Genomic DNA, 17,461 nt, shown 5'->3' on the forward strand with positions numbered 1-17,461 from the left:
AATTGGGTATACTAAAATGGCTATAGATGCATGAAAACGAATACTAGGTGCGTGAAAATTGTTACATGAATGAAGATGATTACTAGGTGCATGAATTAAAGAATTTTTATTGAAGTATTAGCTTACACATTTACCTCGACGCACTTGTGATTTTCACGGGTAAAAAAAAACTAGTTTTATAATTATAAGTTGGGTTTTTCTATTGTGCAGTTGTGTACCCTCCTATTTTTTTCAATTTCTATTTTATACCCCTCCTTTTCTCGAATGTATCTCTTATACCCATGAAGTTAACAAATGATTCTAAGCCGTAACCTAAGTTAACTTAGACGTTAAATTTTCCGTTAATTTCAGGAGTATACGAGATACATTCGCAAAAAAGAGGGCTATAAAATAAAAATTGATAAAACACAAGGATACACAAGAGAAAAACCCTTATAAGTATTATTAAAATAATAATATTTATTTTAAAAGGAGAAAATATAATGGTAAAGAAATGACATGTTAAACTAATTTCGACCTATCTAAGCACATTGTTCCAACATGTGAAGTAGTAGTAGTATTAATATTCATTCTCAGAAGAAAAAGAATTATCTATTTTTCTTATACGATACAGCAGTAGTTAGTAGAAGTTATCCTTGATGAAGTGCTTAGTATGGTTATGTGGAAACAACATGTCTCCTCATTGTTAAGGTTATACACACATAACAATTCATAGCTTGTCATAGGAGAGAGTCTTTGAGGCATTTGGGTATTATGGTTGGTCTCAGCTCGTATTTATGGTTGCTGATTAGATATTAATATATTATCACTTAGATGTTTAAGAGTATTCGTTAGCTTACAGGTGTGTTCCGAGTCATATGTAGTGTTCAATAATAATCTTTTATGCTTACACAAATATGTTGTCCTGACACAAATGCATCTTAATAAATTTTTTAGGAGCCTTCAAAATTTGGCAGATGAGGTCATTATCTTGCATCTCTCGAGTCCTAACCTTCAACCAGTGTTAGGTGGTCTGAGATTCAATTTGGTTCTGGCCTCTAGATAACACGTTCGAGTTTTAAGAAACACTACCTACTTTTAAAGTAAACACAAATATAAGGCATTCTTGCAAGCTAGTTTTTGAACAAACTTTATTCTAGTATGGACCGTTTGGTTTCAATTTTGAAGATCGGCCGTCCAAACCATGCATCCATGCTTCAGGCTTTGACATATGATATTTTCAGCAAAAAAGAACATACATCAGTGACTACAAGATCTGACAACTTCTGAGCTGGGGGTAAGAACTTTCTACACTAGCTTGTTAATCACAAAGCTTATATGAGACGTGTTTACACATGAGAACCCCTCATTGATCCTATATTAATATGAAGAATACACAAGAATTATGGTTGGTCTCACATCTGAAGCAGAAGTTGGTTTCAGATTTCTACAAAAGGAATTACCCTCCTCTATATGCTTCTAGTAGTCATTTTCTTCGCTTGTTTTGCAGATAACACACCTTGTGCCATGGAGATTAGTTTCACAAACAAATGTTGATACTTTTTCTATTTATGTTCATTCTGTTTACTTGTTTTTGTACTCTAAATTCAAGTACAGTGATATAAAACATGTTAATATGTCTTTGTTTTTCATTATTTGTCCGAGTTTTCTAACTAGTCGGTCTGAATTCTTTTTTCGAATTAGTAACTTAGAGAGTATAATTTCACATAATAGTAATTGAAGATACTCCAGAAATATTAAAAAAGAAGAAAAATAATGTTCTTAGTTAGTTACAGTTATTCTCCTAATACACTGAATTACTGATAGTTATAGCAATTACCGGCAAAAACCAAACACCCAGAGTTACTGAAGTACTTGCCATTAATCTCCATACTAAACGAACCAAAAGTCACTCCCAAAAAAAATTGTAGGCATGACATTAGTTGTCCCAAAATTTGGTTGGATGAACAATGAAATTTAGCCATCTATTGATAGAATACAAAGCAATTCAATTAGTCTTATGAGAGACTGTCTCATGTTAATAGTGTCAACTGTCAAACCACATTCAATCAAATTAAAACCCTACACATTATCTCCACAAATAACATTAATAACCAGGATGTTTTATTTGTCACTAATCTAAATTGATTAACTTTAATTAAGAAATATTTGTAGGTGTGACAATAATATTATCATGAGATAGTATCATATCAGGTAGATCATGTAGAAGATGTTGCCTTGCCGATCAAGTAGAAGGGGTTGTCTCGGTTTCTTTTGCTGGTTCAACTTCACCTGAAGGTGCAGAAGCAAGAGCCTTGGGTTTTGGCTCTCCATCAGCTTTCTCAGCTACCCTTTGAGCATCCTTAGAAGGTGAAGAAGGCCTGTTTCCGGCATCTTTCTTCTCAGAGGCTATAGTAGCATCACCTTTTTTCCTATCTATATCAGTATCTTTCCCATCTTTATCTTTAACTGCAGAATTGTCTTCCTTTTTACTTTTTCCGTCTTTGGACGGAGTAGGAGGCGGAGGCATCATATGGGGTGGCGGGTTCTGCTTCAATTTCAGAACAATGTGACGCATCCTGGACATATCAGTCGGTTTTCCGGGTTTTGGGCCCTGAATAACTACAATTCCGGGCTTCCTCTTATCAATATCTTTCTTTCCTCTCTTTTCAAGGTTTGGCACTTCACGAGGGATAATTTCGGAAATTGCTTTCCAATAGTGTTTATGAGCCTCTCTGTAGAACTTCTCTTGATTTGTCCAGTAAAGCTACAAACAAAGAGGGCAATGCATTGAGAGATTTTTACAAGCTCTAGACTGTTAGCATAACTGAGAAAGTATACCTTTTCCCTCTCTCTGTTTTGTGCCTCTGTAGATTCACGGTTGAGCTTTCGTTTCTCGTAGAATGATCGTTTGTACTCATCAGCTTCATTGATTATTTGATTTCGCATTTCTTTCTCAAGTTTCTCTTTTGCCTCCAGATGAATTGCATTTTGGCTGTATAAGTTTTCTTAGAAATATTACTGACAGTCACAGTCTAGAAATGCATTTGGTTGTTTTGAGCAGCCTTAAGAGACAATGGTAATGACGATAATTGTTAGTTACGATGATGCATTTAGTTGATTGAGAATTATATTACTATCTCAGTTAAAACGTGAAATAGTTCCCACTGTCGTCGGATAACATTACTTGAATGTGTCAAATGCTTCTGCCGATTATCATGCATCATAGACGGTAAAAAGACAAAATGATATAGTAAATCATTTTGCTAAATTTTTTCACGCCTATCTATACAATATAGTTAAAAGTCTAACTAAAACATTAAATTTTATGGACAATGATATCATTGATATGGCGTTACCCGGTGGCGCCCAGTCTGAGTGCCACCCTAATTAAATAATTAAAAAATGTATTAACAAATTTCACGCTTTGTTTGGCGGCAAAGTCGGAAGGGCATATACATAATTTAGCATTACAACTGTTGAATAGACTGAAGATAGAATTGATGGTCAAGGAAAGAGTGCATCGATTATTGACTTATTGTCAGCGAAATCCCGATTATCAATCGAAAACCTATCAATCTAATCAATTGAAAACTGAACTAATTTAAGTTATTTATCTACAACTAACATACTTTCATTTCCATAAACTATCGTGTACTTCGTAATTTACTTGCAGAAATATTTCGTAAAACCTCATTAGCATCATCTGTAGTTCTTCAGTTATGTCACATTTCTTTATAGATTGACTACATTATTTTTTAGGCAGCTTCTTTTTAATTTTAGATGCAAAACCAGGATGAATTGAATCTCTTTAATGTTCTAAACATATTGCCATCATTGCGAAATTAGCAAACTAAATAGTCAAAATTAGTAACTCCGTATTTCGTAGCAAATGATATTAAGTTGAAGTATGTTTAATGAATCTTGTGTTTATTATTGAGATCGAAGCAATTTTAAGTTTAACATACGACAATGAAGAAGGCATTAAATTCCTAAAACACCCTTTTAATAGTTCATCATATAAAATTTTAAAAGTTAAGAAATTTACTATTATGCCCCGGGTGGTACTCAAACTCGGTATCACCCGGTGGCGCTATTTCATTTTCCAAATTTTATTCCACATGGCAAACAAAATCTAATATTTCATCTAATTTATAAATTTATTGTTATTAATATGAAATCAATTTTAAGTTTAACATACGACAATAAATTACCCTCCCCTATATGCTTCATAGTTTGGTTATTTCACATTTTCATCTACTTTCATCTTAATGATCAATCAAAGTTAATATTAATAATTATATTATCTAACATTAAGGCTATGTTTATCTACAAACCCCAAAATAAGTTTTAAGGTTTGATGTTCTATTTTTAAGACTCACTTCATACTTTTATATTTTCCAACTTTATCCCTTGAGAATTGAAACTCGTGAAATATTCTACCATACTTCTCCACTTTATCCACTATAATATATAGGACTCACTTTTCGCCTCACAAAATATTATTCCTGAGCCTTGAGCCTTGGATTTCCAAGACTCCAAGTTAAGACCCAATAAAATTTTATCTACTTTATTGCAAGTCTTAACTTAAGACCCAACAAATCTGAGATTCAGACCCGATTTCATTCCCCAGATAAACTTAGCTTAAGATCTTTATAATGTACCTAAAATAAAGTAATATAAAGCAATAGAGGGATGACACAAAACATTTGGGAGTTCCTATTCACGTTAATTCGCTTAATTTTTCTGAACGCTCCTTTCAGTTTTATAAGAAATGAGTTTGTTGTTTGATTACTTTAATTTTATTTCTAATTTTATCTTTTATTCACATTACATTTATTTTAGATTTCTATAAGTATCTTACACAAAACCTAAAAATAGTTTCGTCATTTTTACGGGATTAAAAACTAGTTAAATTTAATAAATAGTTAAGGGGGGTATGCATTAAATATTTCCTTGCAAATATGAATCAGCCCCCTAAATTATAAACAACAGAGTGAATAACAAACATACCGACGCCACTCGCGGTAGGCAGCGCCCTCTTTTGGACCCATCTGAGACGGAGGAGGGAGAATAACATCGTCACCTTCACCAGAAGCAAATATCTCTTCGTCCAACACTTGACGTTGTTCCTCATTGTCGACGTTATTCAACATATTAACTTCAAACATTGATGGTGGCGCGTAGTTTTGGTCCGTAAAACCGTAAGAGCCTTCAGAGGGGGGGTAATTGGGATCGTAGCCACCATAATCGTCGCCGATGGCATTAGTGGACATTGTGTCATCGACCATTGACATTCTTATTTAGTTATTTATGTGAATCTTAGATCTTAAAATTTCTCTGTTATATATATTTTTGTTTTTATTTGTGAGCATGAGGTGATTTTTAAGATTTGTATAAGGGGAAATATGCGCAGTTTGTGGATGTTAATTATGGACATGTCATTTCTTTTGACACACAAACCCTCACACACACACACTCTCTCTCTCATAAATGCAGTTATTTTCTGATTAATATAAAACTAATGTTAGTTGTTTTTTATCGTTAAAATATATAATGTTTTTTTTATATTTCAAAATTTAGTGTAGAAGTATTATTAATTTATTTATCATGATTCATAGTATATTCTTAATTAATAATAACATTGTGGACTTTATATTAAAATATTAATATCGAAAATAACTCCACTTATGAAACACTTATCTAAAGAGTGAAAACGATTTATCGTTCGAGGGTGTGGAGTATTGAGCGAAAGAATTTTAATGGTACATGGTTTTCCTCTAGGTGATCATGAGTTTCGTGCTCATCCTCAATGGTTTTAGTCCTCCTTTTTGTGTTTATTGTATAATGTTTCGTGATGCACAAAGCTATAATGTGGTTTGAACGATAACTATGTAACCTGAGGTCGGCTTTCTTTTTTCTCAAAAAAATATTCTTGTTAATATTGCCTTGTAAAGTTGCAAGTCTCCGACCACTTATCATCTCCACACATTTTTTTTCTTTGACCCATTGAATTTTTTTGGTCTAAACTTCCGATTTTTTTAATCTTTCATTACCTTTCACTAATTATTTATCATGTTCATACTTCATATTTTTGCTAAAATAATAAGATCCTGAAGAGTTAAAAACGATAAACACCTAAGAGGGGGAGGGGGTGAATTAGGTGTACCCTTTTTTAAGTAAAGAACCTTAAAGTACAAACCTTGAAAAGCTTAATTGAATGTAAGTTCACAAGATGGTACAACCGTTTTATGTCACAATATAGCTGACTGTGACACAGAACTTAGTTAGAGGCAAAGTGGAAGAACGTAAAAGTAATTAAAAACAAACAAACGGCATTTAAAAATTGGTTCAGCCTCTACTCCGAGGCCTACGTCCAACCGTTATTTTATTGCTTGTTTAGAAATTTACTCAAACTACTAAACCCTTACAATGAAAATAACTCGCCAATCTACTCCGATTGCACTCAAACTTAAAGCTACTCCGTTTCAAGAGTTTATGTGTTTTATCTGATAGGTGTACAAAATCTTTGAATCTCAAAAGTTCACTTAATGAACATGGAAATAACAATTAAGACTTAAACACGAGAATCATGGAACAAACTCATTATGTCACAGTACAGCGAACTGATACTTGGAGGTTTACAGCTTTTCGAAAACAAATGAAGACTTTTAAAATATGAAAAACGTTTTACAAATACTTGAAGAACAAAGCTTTAAATGCACAAATGATTTGCAACGTTTTATAATAAACGCTTTGGAAAGTCTTAAGAAATAAATTAAGCTAAGACACTCTATATATAATGGATTTGATTACTAAGAAGTACAACTTAGGTTAATTAAATCCAATATAAAATTAGTAGCCTTTGAATGATGGTAAGTGTTAGACTTTAGGCTTGGGGCTCAAGTCTTTGATAAAAATCAGAAAACTTATCCCAAAACACTCAACATGTGACACTTTACCAAATTGGCAAAAAACTTTTCTAGCTTTAAAACTTTGACAAGTTCAACTTACCATTTTAGTAAAAGGTAAATGCACAAATCTAGAGGTTTAATCAATGTGAATTTGTGACTAAAAATTTCAGATTTATTTTCAAACTTTGAAGTTTCAAATGTTAAAGTTTTGAGAATAAGAAATTCGTAAAGTTTTTAACATTTAAACTTTTCGCATAAAACGTTCCTCCATACGGTAGTATCATAAACCACAATGCAGTGCACTGTTGCATGGTTTTGCAGCCACTTGACGTAAATAAGAGTGTTACACTTACTCTTACAATTTTTGACTAAGGCCTAGGTTAATATCATTGTCTTGACTTCTTGTTGGCTTCATCTTGATCATGTTAAACCATCATTAAGAGTCCATTTGATTGCTTCAATCACTAAACATTTGTAACTAAAACAAATAATCAAATAACAAAGGGACTTGGCATCAACCAAATGAGTTCTAACAAATTCCTCCTTTGATGATGACAAGTCCAAACCTGTGTGATATTCCCCCTTAGCCCATGGTTAGTCGGTCTTTGGTCATTTCGACATATACATTATTCACAAACATGATCAAGGTATTTGAAAAGGGTCAACATGCTTAGCGAAGTAGATCATCTAATCATGGAAGTTATGACATAATTACGGTGAACGTTAGTTTAAGAGTTAAGATATCACACATAAGCACGTTTTAGAACTACTTCTCCCTCTTGACATCATCAAGGAGGGATAAAACATGTTCAAACTAGCTACACGATTCAAACCACATACAAATATTGTTCAAGCAAAATAAAAAACAGCCAAAAGTTGCACAAGGGTTTTAAGAAACATAGAGCCAATTAGGATAAGGTATAAAAGGATTAGGGAGGCAAGTGCTTAAGCCACGGTTTCTGGCATCTTGTCATCAAGACGTTCAAAAATATCCTCATTCATTGTACGGAGATCAGCCACTTCATCCCTTAGCTTGGCATTTTCTTTGATCAAGTGATTAACAAGCCCAACAAGTTGATCCAACTTAGCAACAACCACCCCCTGTTAAATAGTCGACCCAAATGTAGCATCAGCTGCACCTTGATTTTTCCTCATCAATTTTCCATTCCTAATCTCCGTATTCATCCGAGAAGTAATCCCGGAGTCATTTCATACTCAATTTTTCAATGGCGGGAATTCCGTTCATAATCAAGCCTTCATTCATAAAGATAATAGATGCCATAAGGTACATATCACGACATTTTTGTCAAAGTTGCCGTTTTGGAATTCAGTGGACATCTCGTGAATGCGGTGAAACATAAGATGGGGAAGGTTAATTGGTTTTTTGTTTGATGATGTGGTGAATAAGGAGCATGTGAAGGAGAGAGCATCTCCCTCCACTGTTGTTGCTTGGGACAAGGTTGCAAAAAACTAGGTTAAAGATGAACCTAGTTGGTGCGGTCAATTAAAGGGCATAGATGTTGGTTGGGTCATTATCATCATGAGGTCGAAGAACCTTCATGACTTTAGTAGAGGTAACCTCATCAATCTCACCCCAGTCACATTTTGGGTAAGTGGTAAGCCCGGCATCACACACATTAAGGTGAGCAGCAAGTTGTTCAATTGTTAGGGCAAATAGTTTTTGGTTAATGTAGGCCGAAAGGGTTCTAGATGCAACATCGACTTTGACTGTGGCATAGAACTGAATGATATCAGATAAATACATAGGACTGTATTTATCTAAGAGATTCACCCAACCCTAAGAATAGATGTAATACCGGTCCTTTTAGGGACCCGTTGACCGACCTTAGAGATATGTCTTGACCTTCAGAAGCCTTACGAGTGATGCCTGGGGACGATGAGAGCTTTGGCTTGTGTGTAGCTCGATCTAGCTTAGGCTACTCGATCGAGTAGCTTGGGAGCTCGATCGAGTAGGTGTCACTCTGTAGATACCCGTATCCGTCGATATTGGAATTTATAGAGAACCCGACAAACACCCGATGATGATAGGACACATGTATTTATTAGTTGTCATTGTCATTATTTGGGTTCGTTTTACGATGTAGAATGAGCGTTGTCGACGGAGTATTTTATTAATTTAAATGATATTTAAATTAAAGCTTTTTCAGGTGAATTCAAATTTATTTTATTTTGAATTTATTTTCCCAAGTTTATTTTATTGAAAATAAAATAAATAATTGATTTGAAAAGTCATTTTATGAGTGTTTTTGATTTGAAAAATCATTTATTTTGATGTGTTAATCGATTTGAAAAATCGATTTAAAAATCGAAAAAAACTCGTTTTAAACACGTGTTTTGGAGCTCGATTATAGCTCGGTTTTTGAGCCCGTTTTCTTTACGAGTTGGCACGAATCTCGAGTACACTAACCAACCTAAGCCTCTACCCATCCAACCCCAGTTCGAACCCCCTTAACCACGGCCCAAATCCCGTCCCAAACACCCCCCAACAGCCCGCATAAAACACGAGCAGCCCCCCTGTTTTGCGTGCTAAATCCCGAGCCCAAAACCCGCTCCAAATACCACCAAAACCCGTGCCCATTAACCCTAACCCATACCCTAGTATCCTACCCATATTACCTTAGCTTAACCACCAAGAAAACCCGTCACAAAGCCTCTCAAACTCTCACAAAAGCTGCTGGACAGCAACTATGTGCAAACCGATCCCGTCTGCCTCTCCCCCCTTTTACCCTACCTTAACTCCTTATAAATATCCCCCCCCCCCCTTCACCATACATTCATTTCTCTAAGTTCTCCACACATCCTACCGTCACTTACAAGCTTTAAACTCCAGAAAAAAACCCTAATTGCCTCTCAAAAACCCTCCACAAAACCGACTTACAAACTGAGAATCAGTTTGTGTGTCCTCTTTGAAACCTTTCGTTCTCCCTTCAAACCTCCATCAAAACTCGAGTTTCTTGTTCCAAATTAACCATACAACATCCATCTACACATTAGACAAAGATTTACGAGCCAAATTGCCCTTGAGAGTACACGAATTCCCTCGAAAAACAGAGTGTTATACACTCTGTTTTCGCGGCTTTTCCCTGTCTGTCCAGTTCTGTTTGTGCTCGTTTTTCGTGCCTAATAATTCAAAACGAGCAGGAATTGTTTTAAGATCTCTGTTCTCCTCTCTTTCTAGTTTTCAAAACATCTTTTAAATCGAATTTTCACCGTGAAACGAGAGAGAAATCGCTGTTTGAAAGTCGCTGTCCTGATTTGCAAAAAACATGTTGTTTGCTTTGTTTCTTCGTCGACGACGGCCTCTCGAGATAAAATCTACGATCGATTACGACCCAAGACGGTGTCAACGACACATGTAGGTTGAGGGTGCATCAAATCCTCCTCTTTCTCCCTTTTATTTCGTTTTTTTATGTTTGTTTTTTATAGTTCGTTTTTTTGTTTATCGTTTTTGTTTACCGATTGTTCTTATTAACTATGAAACTAGTTTAGTCCGAGTATGAGTTAAAGTACCACCATGAACACCCGCGTTGACTTGAGATGGGAAATAAACCGCTACATCAGTCAGTCGTACACCCCCGTCTCATTTACATATCCTCGTGTTCAAGGTAGGGCATTAATAAAACGAATTCTAACTTCGCTCTTCGCTTTTGACCCCTCTTTTGTTTCGTGTAATTCGACCCACCCCTGGACCATTTACATGTTAGTATGACCTCTGATTGTTAACATATAACTCGTTTAGATGACATTAGATCAGTTTAATAACCTAATTAGACACTTTAGGGTACATCGACATAGCTTTTAAAACCGATTAACAATTCTATAACTTAATTGAATACATCTCTCTCTTTCACATAATTTCTCGCTAGCATAAGAGTGCGTGATTAGCACCTTCTTATTAACACTCGATGAGTTAATTTAATTAGCGAACTTGACCTAATTTGACCCCTTAGGCCGTGTAGAATACACCTTTGCGCGACATCCTTCCAATCGATCAACGTTGTTTCTAACTCGTTTTCTAACTTGTTTCCTATCCCGTTTCGCAATCATCTATCTAACCTAATGAATATAACCTAAGAATTAGGGTAGGCTAGAACGTGTAGGCCGTGTTTGGCCGTGTCCTTGTGGTCCTTTTCTCGTTATTTTCTTATCTTTATCTCGTTATTTCGTATCTTGTAATTACTTTGTTTATCGAGTCATGTTTGGTAGTTTGTTTGTAATTAGTTTTACCTTTTATCGAGTCAAAACCTCTTCTAAAAACCTTAGTCCTGTTTGGTTAGATGGTTGCGCCCCGATGCAAGTAAGAGCGTAGTAAATCGCATGTTGTTTAAAGCAACATGGCTCGATTTATGCTAATGCATGCTTTGGTGTGTGACCCAATGTCTAATTCGATAAGATTAAGTGAAAGCACACATTACGAGGAGTGACCCAAGGCCGTGAGTCATGTAAGCCGTGGGCCACCCCTTTGTGCACGTTTTCCTAGGCCGAATGGCCGTGTGTCGTGTATGGTGTCGTATATAGCAATTGTATTTAGATCGAGTTGTATCTTTAATTTATCGTTGTGTCGGCATGAAATGCCTGGGTTGTAATAGGATAGATCCCAATGGCTCCCCCATTCCCATCAAGCCTTGTTTGTTTCGTTTATATGTTGTTAGATCAATCAACCCACATGCTAAATTACAACTTTGACAAAGTTAGTTTAGTTGCATCTAAATCTACATAGAAACTTTACATGTTAGGATTTTGAAAACGATGTTTGCATATCATATATCGTAGTAGCTATGACCTTGTTTGAAATCCGATACTTGACTTAGTAGAGGCCGTTATCGACGGGCGGGGTTAGGTGTCCTTATGGGCTTCCTAACACGTACCCTCACCCCTTACTCAAGATCTATGGTTTGTGGATCCGTCTAAATACCATTGGATTACGAGAGTCATTCAAATCGAGTGATATAGGGTACAAGTCTTTATCTTTAATCACTCGTAGTCGACTGGCTTTATGCTTTTCGATGAAAGGTGTAAAGTTGACTTGAACGGTTCCAAGTTCCCAAAAAACTTGGTGGCGACTCTAATTTGTCTTAATTCAATTCGAAGGAACCTCGAGTCGATTATGCCTAGTGTGGATCCCGAGGACGCAGTTCCCGAGGGCCTTGTCCACAGTTTGGCGACTCCGCTGGGGAAAAGAGGACTAGTTACACTTTGTTTCTAGGGTCTTTTCCTCCGAGGTGAAACTTGAAAAGAAAGTATTGGAAAGTAAAACATTACTCATAGTGCTACGATTCATGCATAAACCCTTAAGGATTTTCCCGGGCCGTCCCAGCGTTTCTTTGTGATGCGTGGGGGGCGACGTCCCACTATGCCAGGAACTCGCACATTGCTTGCTTCCGCTCCGCCTCGCGTGATTCTTGATGGTGGGGATGCTCTTCTAGGTACTCTACCTAAAGGCCCTTGCTCTATAAGACCGCAAAAGGATGGAGGGCATAGACCTTCTTGTAGAAGACTTGCCAAGACTTAGAGATGTCTAAGAGCATACATCCTTATAACATGAGAATGACAATGTGCAAGGTGTTTTCCCGAGTCTTTTCAAAATTTTCCATGTCAATTTCAAAACCGAACTTTTGAACAACTTACTTTCAAATAGCGTGATTTTCAAAACGCGGAATGCTGCCCAAATAGGACTAGAATTTTCGGCTAAAATAAGCTTTTATAGCCGGCATGCTGCCCATTTCAAACCTCATTTTCAAATCGATCCTTCGTTTTTTTCAAATTCAATCCAAAATGCCTCTCGAACCTCAACCAAGCATGAAATGCGTCAAGTCGTGTCCGGGTCTTGGCCGTGTTAGGCCGGGTGTGTTTCGTTCTAAGAGTCTAGAACACGACCTTGTTGGGTCACCCAAGCTCACCTCTTGGGCCTTGAGTCATGTTGGTCGACCATTTGGTCTAGGATAGTCCACAGAAACGCCCAAGCTAGGCCATTTAGGGCGTTTCACCCGAACCTATGGGCTATGTTAGTCCAATCACGGGTTTAGTCACACCGAGTCCAGTTTAGAATCGAGCTATGACAGCTTGAGTCATGTCGTTTTGTCGAGTCTAAAATGAACCAAGGTCTAAATCCAACCGTGAGTCGAACCTTTGGTTAGTCAGTCTCAAGTCGAGTCTTTGTTTGAGTCAAGTTGGTGTCGTGTCCTTAAGTGTGCAGGGGCTCTTACTTTAAATATCGACTCGGTTCGGGGTTTTCTTGTAGAAAGGCCGCCAAAACCCGACGTCAAGCAATGGAAGATGCTGTCAACAAGCTCACCGAGGCTGTGAACCTCATGATGACCCGAATGGATGCAATCGAATCTAAGCTGGGTGAAGATTCCCCTCTATCTACCCCACCTCTGACTGATCTGGAGAAACGGTTCAAATTCATTGAAGACCGTCTGAAACTCTCCCAGGGGAAGAACATACACTATGAAAATGCTAGGGCCTATGCCCCAGTTCAGGATAAGTTGCCCACGAACATGGTACTCACTGACATCCCAAAGTTCAAGGGCACCGAAGATTCAGTCCACCACGTTAAGGCCTATAAAGGGTACTTAGCATCGAAGGGAGTACCGTCGACATGCTCTCGAAATTTTCGCTCAATCTCTCGGATGAACACCCGAAGGCGTGGTTCTACAATCTGGACCTTAAGAACTTCCCCACTTTCTAAGATATTATGGTGGAGTTCTGCAAGCACTATGCTGATAATGTCGAGATTCAAACCAACATAAGAACATTGGAGGTGATGACACAGAAAGACAAAGAAGGCTTTACTGAATTCCTTGCAAGATGGCGCGCTGAAAGCGTGAAATTAGCCAAGAAGCCTAATGAAGTTGAAATGGTAGATAAGTTCGTAAAGAATCTACGACCTATTTACCGCAATGCTCTAAAATACCAGAATTTTGGCTCTTTCAAAGAATTGATAAGAATCGGGATAAAGGTAGAAGATGATGTCATAAGGGCAGAGGCTGAAAGGCCGAAAGGGTACCAAGGGGCCTCATCGTCTAAGGCCAAGGCCCCAGCAACGACCCATATTGATGAAGCCATCAATCTCTTAGAAGGGCAATCGAAGAAGCCGCAGCGTCAAACACCAAGGGCATTCACCAATATCGGATGCACTTATACATACGCTCTCCAAAGGCTCATAGCCCAAGGAAAGCTGAAGCCTATTGGTCCAACTCCGGACCCTCCCGCTGATCAACAAGGTAAATGGTATAAACCAAATGCCTATTGTGCCTTTCATCAAGGGAAAGGCCATGATACTGAAAGGTGCTATCGACTGAAGCACGAAATCCAAGATTTGATTGAGAATGGAACACTCCCGATCCCAACTGTTAAACCCAATAACATCACCAATCCATTTGGCGATTACGCCAACTTTGTTTCTGTTGAAGACAATGTCGATTATTCCCATCTTATCCGCCCATGTCACTTGAAAAGGGTGTTTATCGGGAAAATATTTGTGGATTGCTTTGAATTCTTGCCAAACCCGAAGAATGAAATTCAAGTCGGGAGTCTTGCTCTGGAATGTACTCCTCTCATTAACGAAGTTAATAAAAGACAATTCGATTCACCAACCTCCATCACTAGCGTAGATCCTCAGAGGACTACCTCGGGATGGAGGCAAACCATCACAGGGATCAAGGACGAGAGCCGAGCATCTAAGTTGACAACTGAACAAGAGAAAGCTCAAGACCAGATTTGAAAATTATGAGTCGGGATCTGTTTTCTTATCATAGTCGAGTCGAGTCTAGGACTTTCTTTTCTTGAATTTGAGTCGTTTGTTCCGCGATGACCTAGGATGTGTCCTAGGAATCGTTCCTTCGAGCCTGTAAGGTACTTTTAAATCCCGTGTCTAGGGTTGGTACAAAAGGTTGTGGTTCTTTGGGATGTGGAGCTTGGTAAAAATAAGTTTGCAATGGTTAAATTGGTGGTAAGCTTGAACGATAAGTGAGGGCTTAATGTTCGATGTATGCTTAGAATAACATGATTAGAAGTTGTATGGTTGAAAGTCACGAGTGCATGATTAGGAGTAAAAGAAAAGTGTTGAAAGTATGCATGAGAAAGCTGAAAGTGTAGTCATTCGGTTACGTAATGGTTGTTATAGAATGAAGTAAAAGAGTTGAATGAAGTAATATGTTTGTTAGATTGATACGTTGTAATTGTGTAGTAGTAATATGTCCTGAATAAGTATAATAATCCGTGACGATTTCCGAATTTATTTTTGAATCAACACGAGTTGTTGTTTTGCAGGAACCGTTACTTAGATCCGTAACTTTTGACCTCGTTCTCATTCTTGCCCGACCGAGTAAGGGTATCTACTCTATATAGTAGACCTCATTCGATCTAGTTAGGAAGCTATTATATCGAAATAGTTGGACTTGTCAGCGACAATTCGACCGAGTAGCTCCAACTCGATTGGATAGAGGCCACTCGATTGAGTAACCTACTTACTCGATCGAGTAGCTCCATCTTCTATCTTTCTTATTCTTCATTCAAACAAAACCCTAAATTCTTAATCTCTCTCAAAGTTGCTCTTGTTCTTGTGATTTTGGTGCTTGAATCTGGTACTTTTCTTTGCTTAATCCATTCTTCCTACTTGCTAACCCTTCAAGGTAATGATATTCATCACCTTTTATGTTTTAATTGATTAAAAGCATGTATAGTAGTTGGTGTGTGGATAGAAATCTGGTTTATATGCATAAAATCTTGCTTGTAATTGTTGTAATATGATCTAATTGCTTCAATTTGTTGATTATTGATGTTAGCTATACAAAAATCGAATCAATTTGGGGGAGAATATGTGTTGAAATTTCTAGGGTTTGAGATTTTGAATTGAATTTTTGTTGTCTTTTGTATATAAAGGGGGGAAAATTGGGTAATGTATGTTGTATATATCATGTTTAGAGTTGATTTTGACGGTTTTCACTCAAAATTTTGCCTTAAAACTTCGTCTTAAAAGTGCCCCAAAGTGAAATTCGTCTTATATTATTGTGAAATTTGTTTATTGGTAAAGCTATTTTGAAGATTTGATTTTCAAAATTAGTAGTTGTGATGTAAATGGATGTCATACTTGTTATAATTTTAACAGTTGTAGAGACCGTCTGAGGATAAAAATTGAGAGTTATACTTATAATTTCTGGATTGTTTGGTGAAAGTGCGTAGTTAGTAATTGTTTTGAATGTCCTTATGTGAATGTTTACATGTTTTCAAGTATATGTTGTTTATGTATCTAAGACATGTGTTGAAAACAGATGCCTAGACCGACTGTTGGAACCCGAAAAAGTAAGAGGGGGAGGGCTTCTGAGCCCGAGGTAGGTGAGGGTAATAAAGGACCTACGGTCCCAGCAGTACCCGATTACCCGTCGGTTGTCTTTGTGGACTTTACACAAAGGGATAATTTTATCGCCTTACAGAAACGAAAGATGAGACCCACCCGTTGTATAGACACAACTCTCTTGAATGATTTGGGGATTGAGACCGATGTTAGACATATCTTCGAGACTTTGGGGATGACTGGGTTATATCGCCTCCGGATGCACTCTTATGCTTTCTTGACCCTTAAGTTTATGAGTTCGTTTAAGTATGATGTGGTGAAACGGACTGTTGAGTTCCGCCTCATGAATACCAGCTTCTACCTTACCATGGATATGTTTGCTACCCACCTTGTCTTGGCCAAACCTGCTAAGGGAGCTCTTCGGAACATCCCGAATGAGTGTGGGGCTAGTAGTCTGATGCCTTGCTTTACCGGCAAATCCGCCCCGATCTCCAGCAACATGGTGATTAATGATATTCAACATGTTACCTTAAAGATCTTTCACGTGCCTTGACTTGTCTGCTTTACGAGAGGAAGGATGTGAGTATGTTAAACTCGCATGAGGTGATGTTGCTTGCGGCCTACCTCAACCCCACCCGATCTCAGAAAGTCACCTTTAGTGCCCCGGACATAGTCTGTGCCAGCTTAGCCTTTATGGTCATTTCTGATTCGCGCTTTCTGAGCTGTGGAGCCATTGCCACCCGGTTGGCATAAAGTCTACGCCTTTGACCCCTGCGGTGCCTACCTTGGACCGGGAGTATTTTCTCGACCAGAAATGGTTGAGAACTTTGGAGGGTGGAGGGTTAGCTTGGAGGGTTTGGGGGATGATCTGGATGAAGATAACCGATCCTGAGCACCTCCCAGTGATCGAGCCTTTGTCGGCGGCAGTAGTGGCTGCCGATTCTGATGATGAGGAGTAGGGGGTTCCTGAGAGGCAGGTGTACCTCATTGACCCAGATATCTTGGAGGTGATGCCCGAGCCAAGGAAGGGGGCCAGGTGAGACGTGAGGATGTCCAGCCTAGGTTGGAGAGGGGACCACGACGAGTGAGGGAGAGGGTGGCTGAGACTCAGTCAGAGCAGCCTGTACCTCCACAGTACCAGTTTCCCGGTTATCCTCCTTTCTACAACCCTGAGATGAGAGTGAGCGAGCTCACGGAGAGAGTGTCGACGACCTTGACACTCCGAAGCCTCCACGAGATGGCGTACGTG

At 38.0% G+C, this 17,461-nt stretch overlaps 1 protein-coding gene across 1 annotated transcript; it reads right to left on the reverse strand.

The window, feature by feature from the left end:
• Positions 1-2,054: 2,054 nt before the first annotated feature.
• On the reverse strand, positions 2,055-5,346 carry LOC141591210 (clathrin light chain 2-like). Its single transcript, XM_074411581.1, has 3 exons — positions 4,993-5,346; positions 2,821-2,974; positions 2,055-2,746 (listed from the first exon to the last, which is right to left on the reverse strand). The coding sequence occupies exons 1-3, from the start codon at positions 5,274-5,276 to the stop codon at positions 2,225-2,227; spliced, it is 960 nt and encodes a 319-aa protein (XP_074267682.1). The 5' UTR covers positions 5,277-5,346; the 3' UTR covers positions 2,055-2,224.
• Between the last annotated feature and the right edge of the window lie 12,115 nt (positions 5,347-17,461).

The sequence above is a fragment of the Silene latifolia genome, chromosome 7, assembly GCF_048544455.1.
Source record: "Silene latifolia isolate original U9 population chromosome 7, ASM4854445v1, whole genome shotgun sequence".
Taxonomy (NCBI): Eukaryota; Viridiplantae; Streptophyta; class Magnoliopsida; order Caryophyllales; family Caryophyllaceae; genus Silene; species Silene latifolia.

Excerpts from the sequence above, each read along its gene's own strand:
- LOC141591210 (XM_074411581.1), bottom strand. The coding sequence starts at position 5,276 with ATGTCAATGGTCGATGACACAATGTCCACTAATGCCATCGGCGACGAT. Across the intron at positions 2,975-4,992 it reads GCCTACCGCGAGTGGCGTCG|CCAAAATGCAATTCATCTGG; the intron begins GTATGTTTGTTA and ends AAACTTATACAG. Across the intron at positions 2,747-2,820 it reads AAAACAGAGAGAGGGAAAAG|CTTTACTGGACAAATCAAGA; the intron begins GTATACTTTCTC and ends CTTTGTTTGTAG.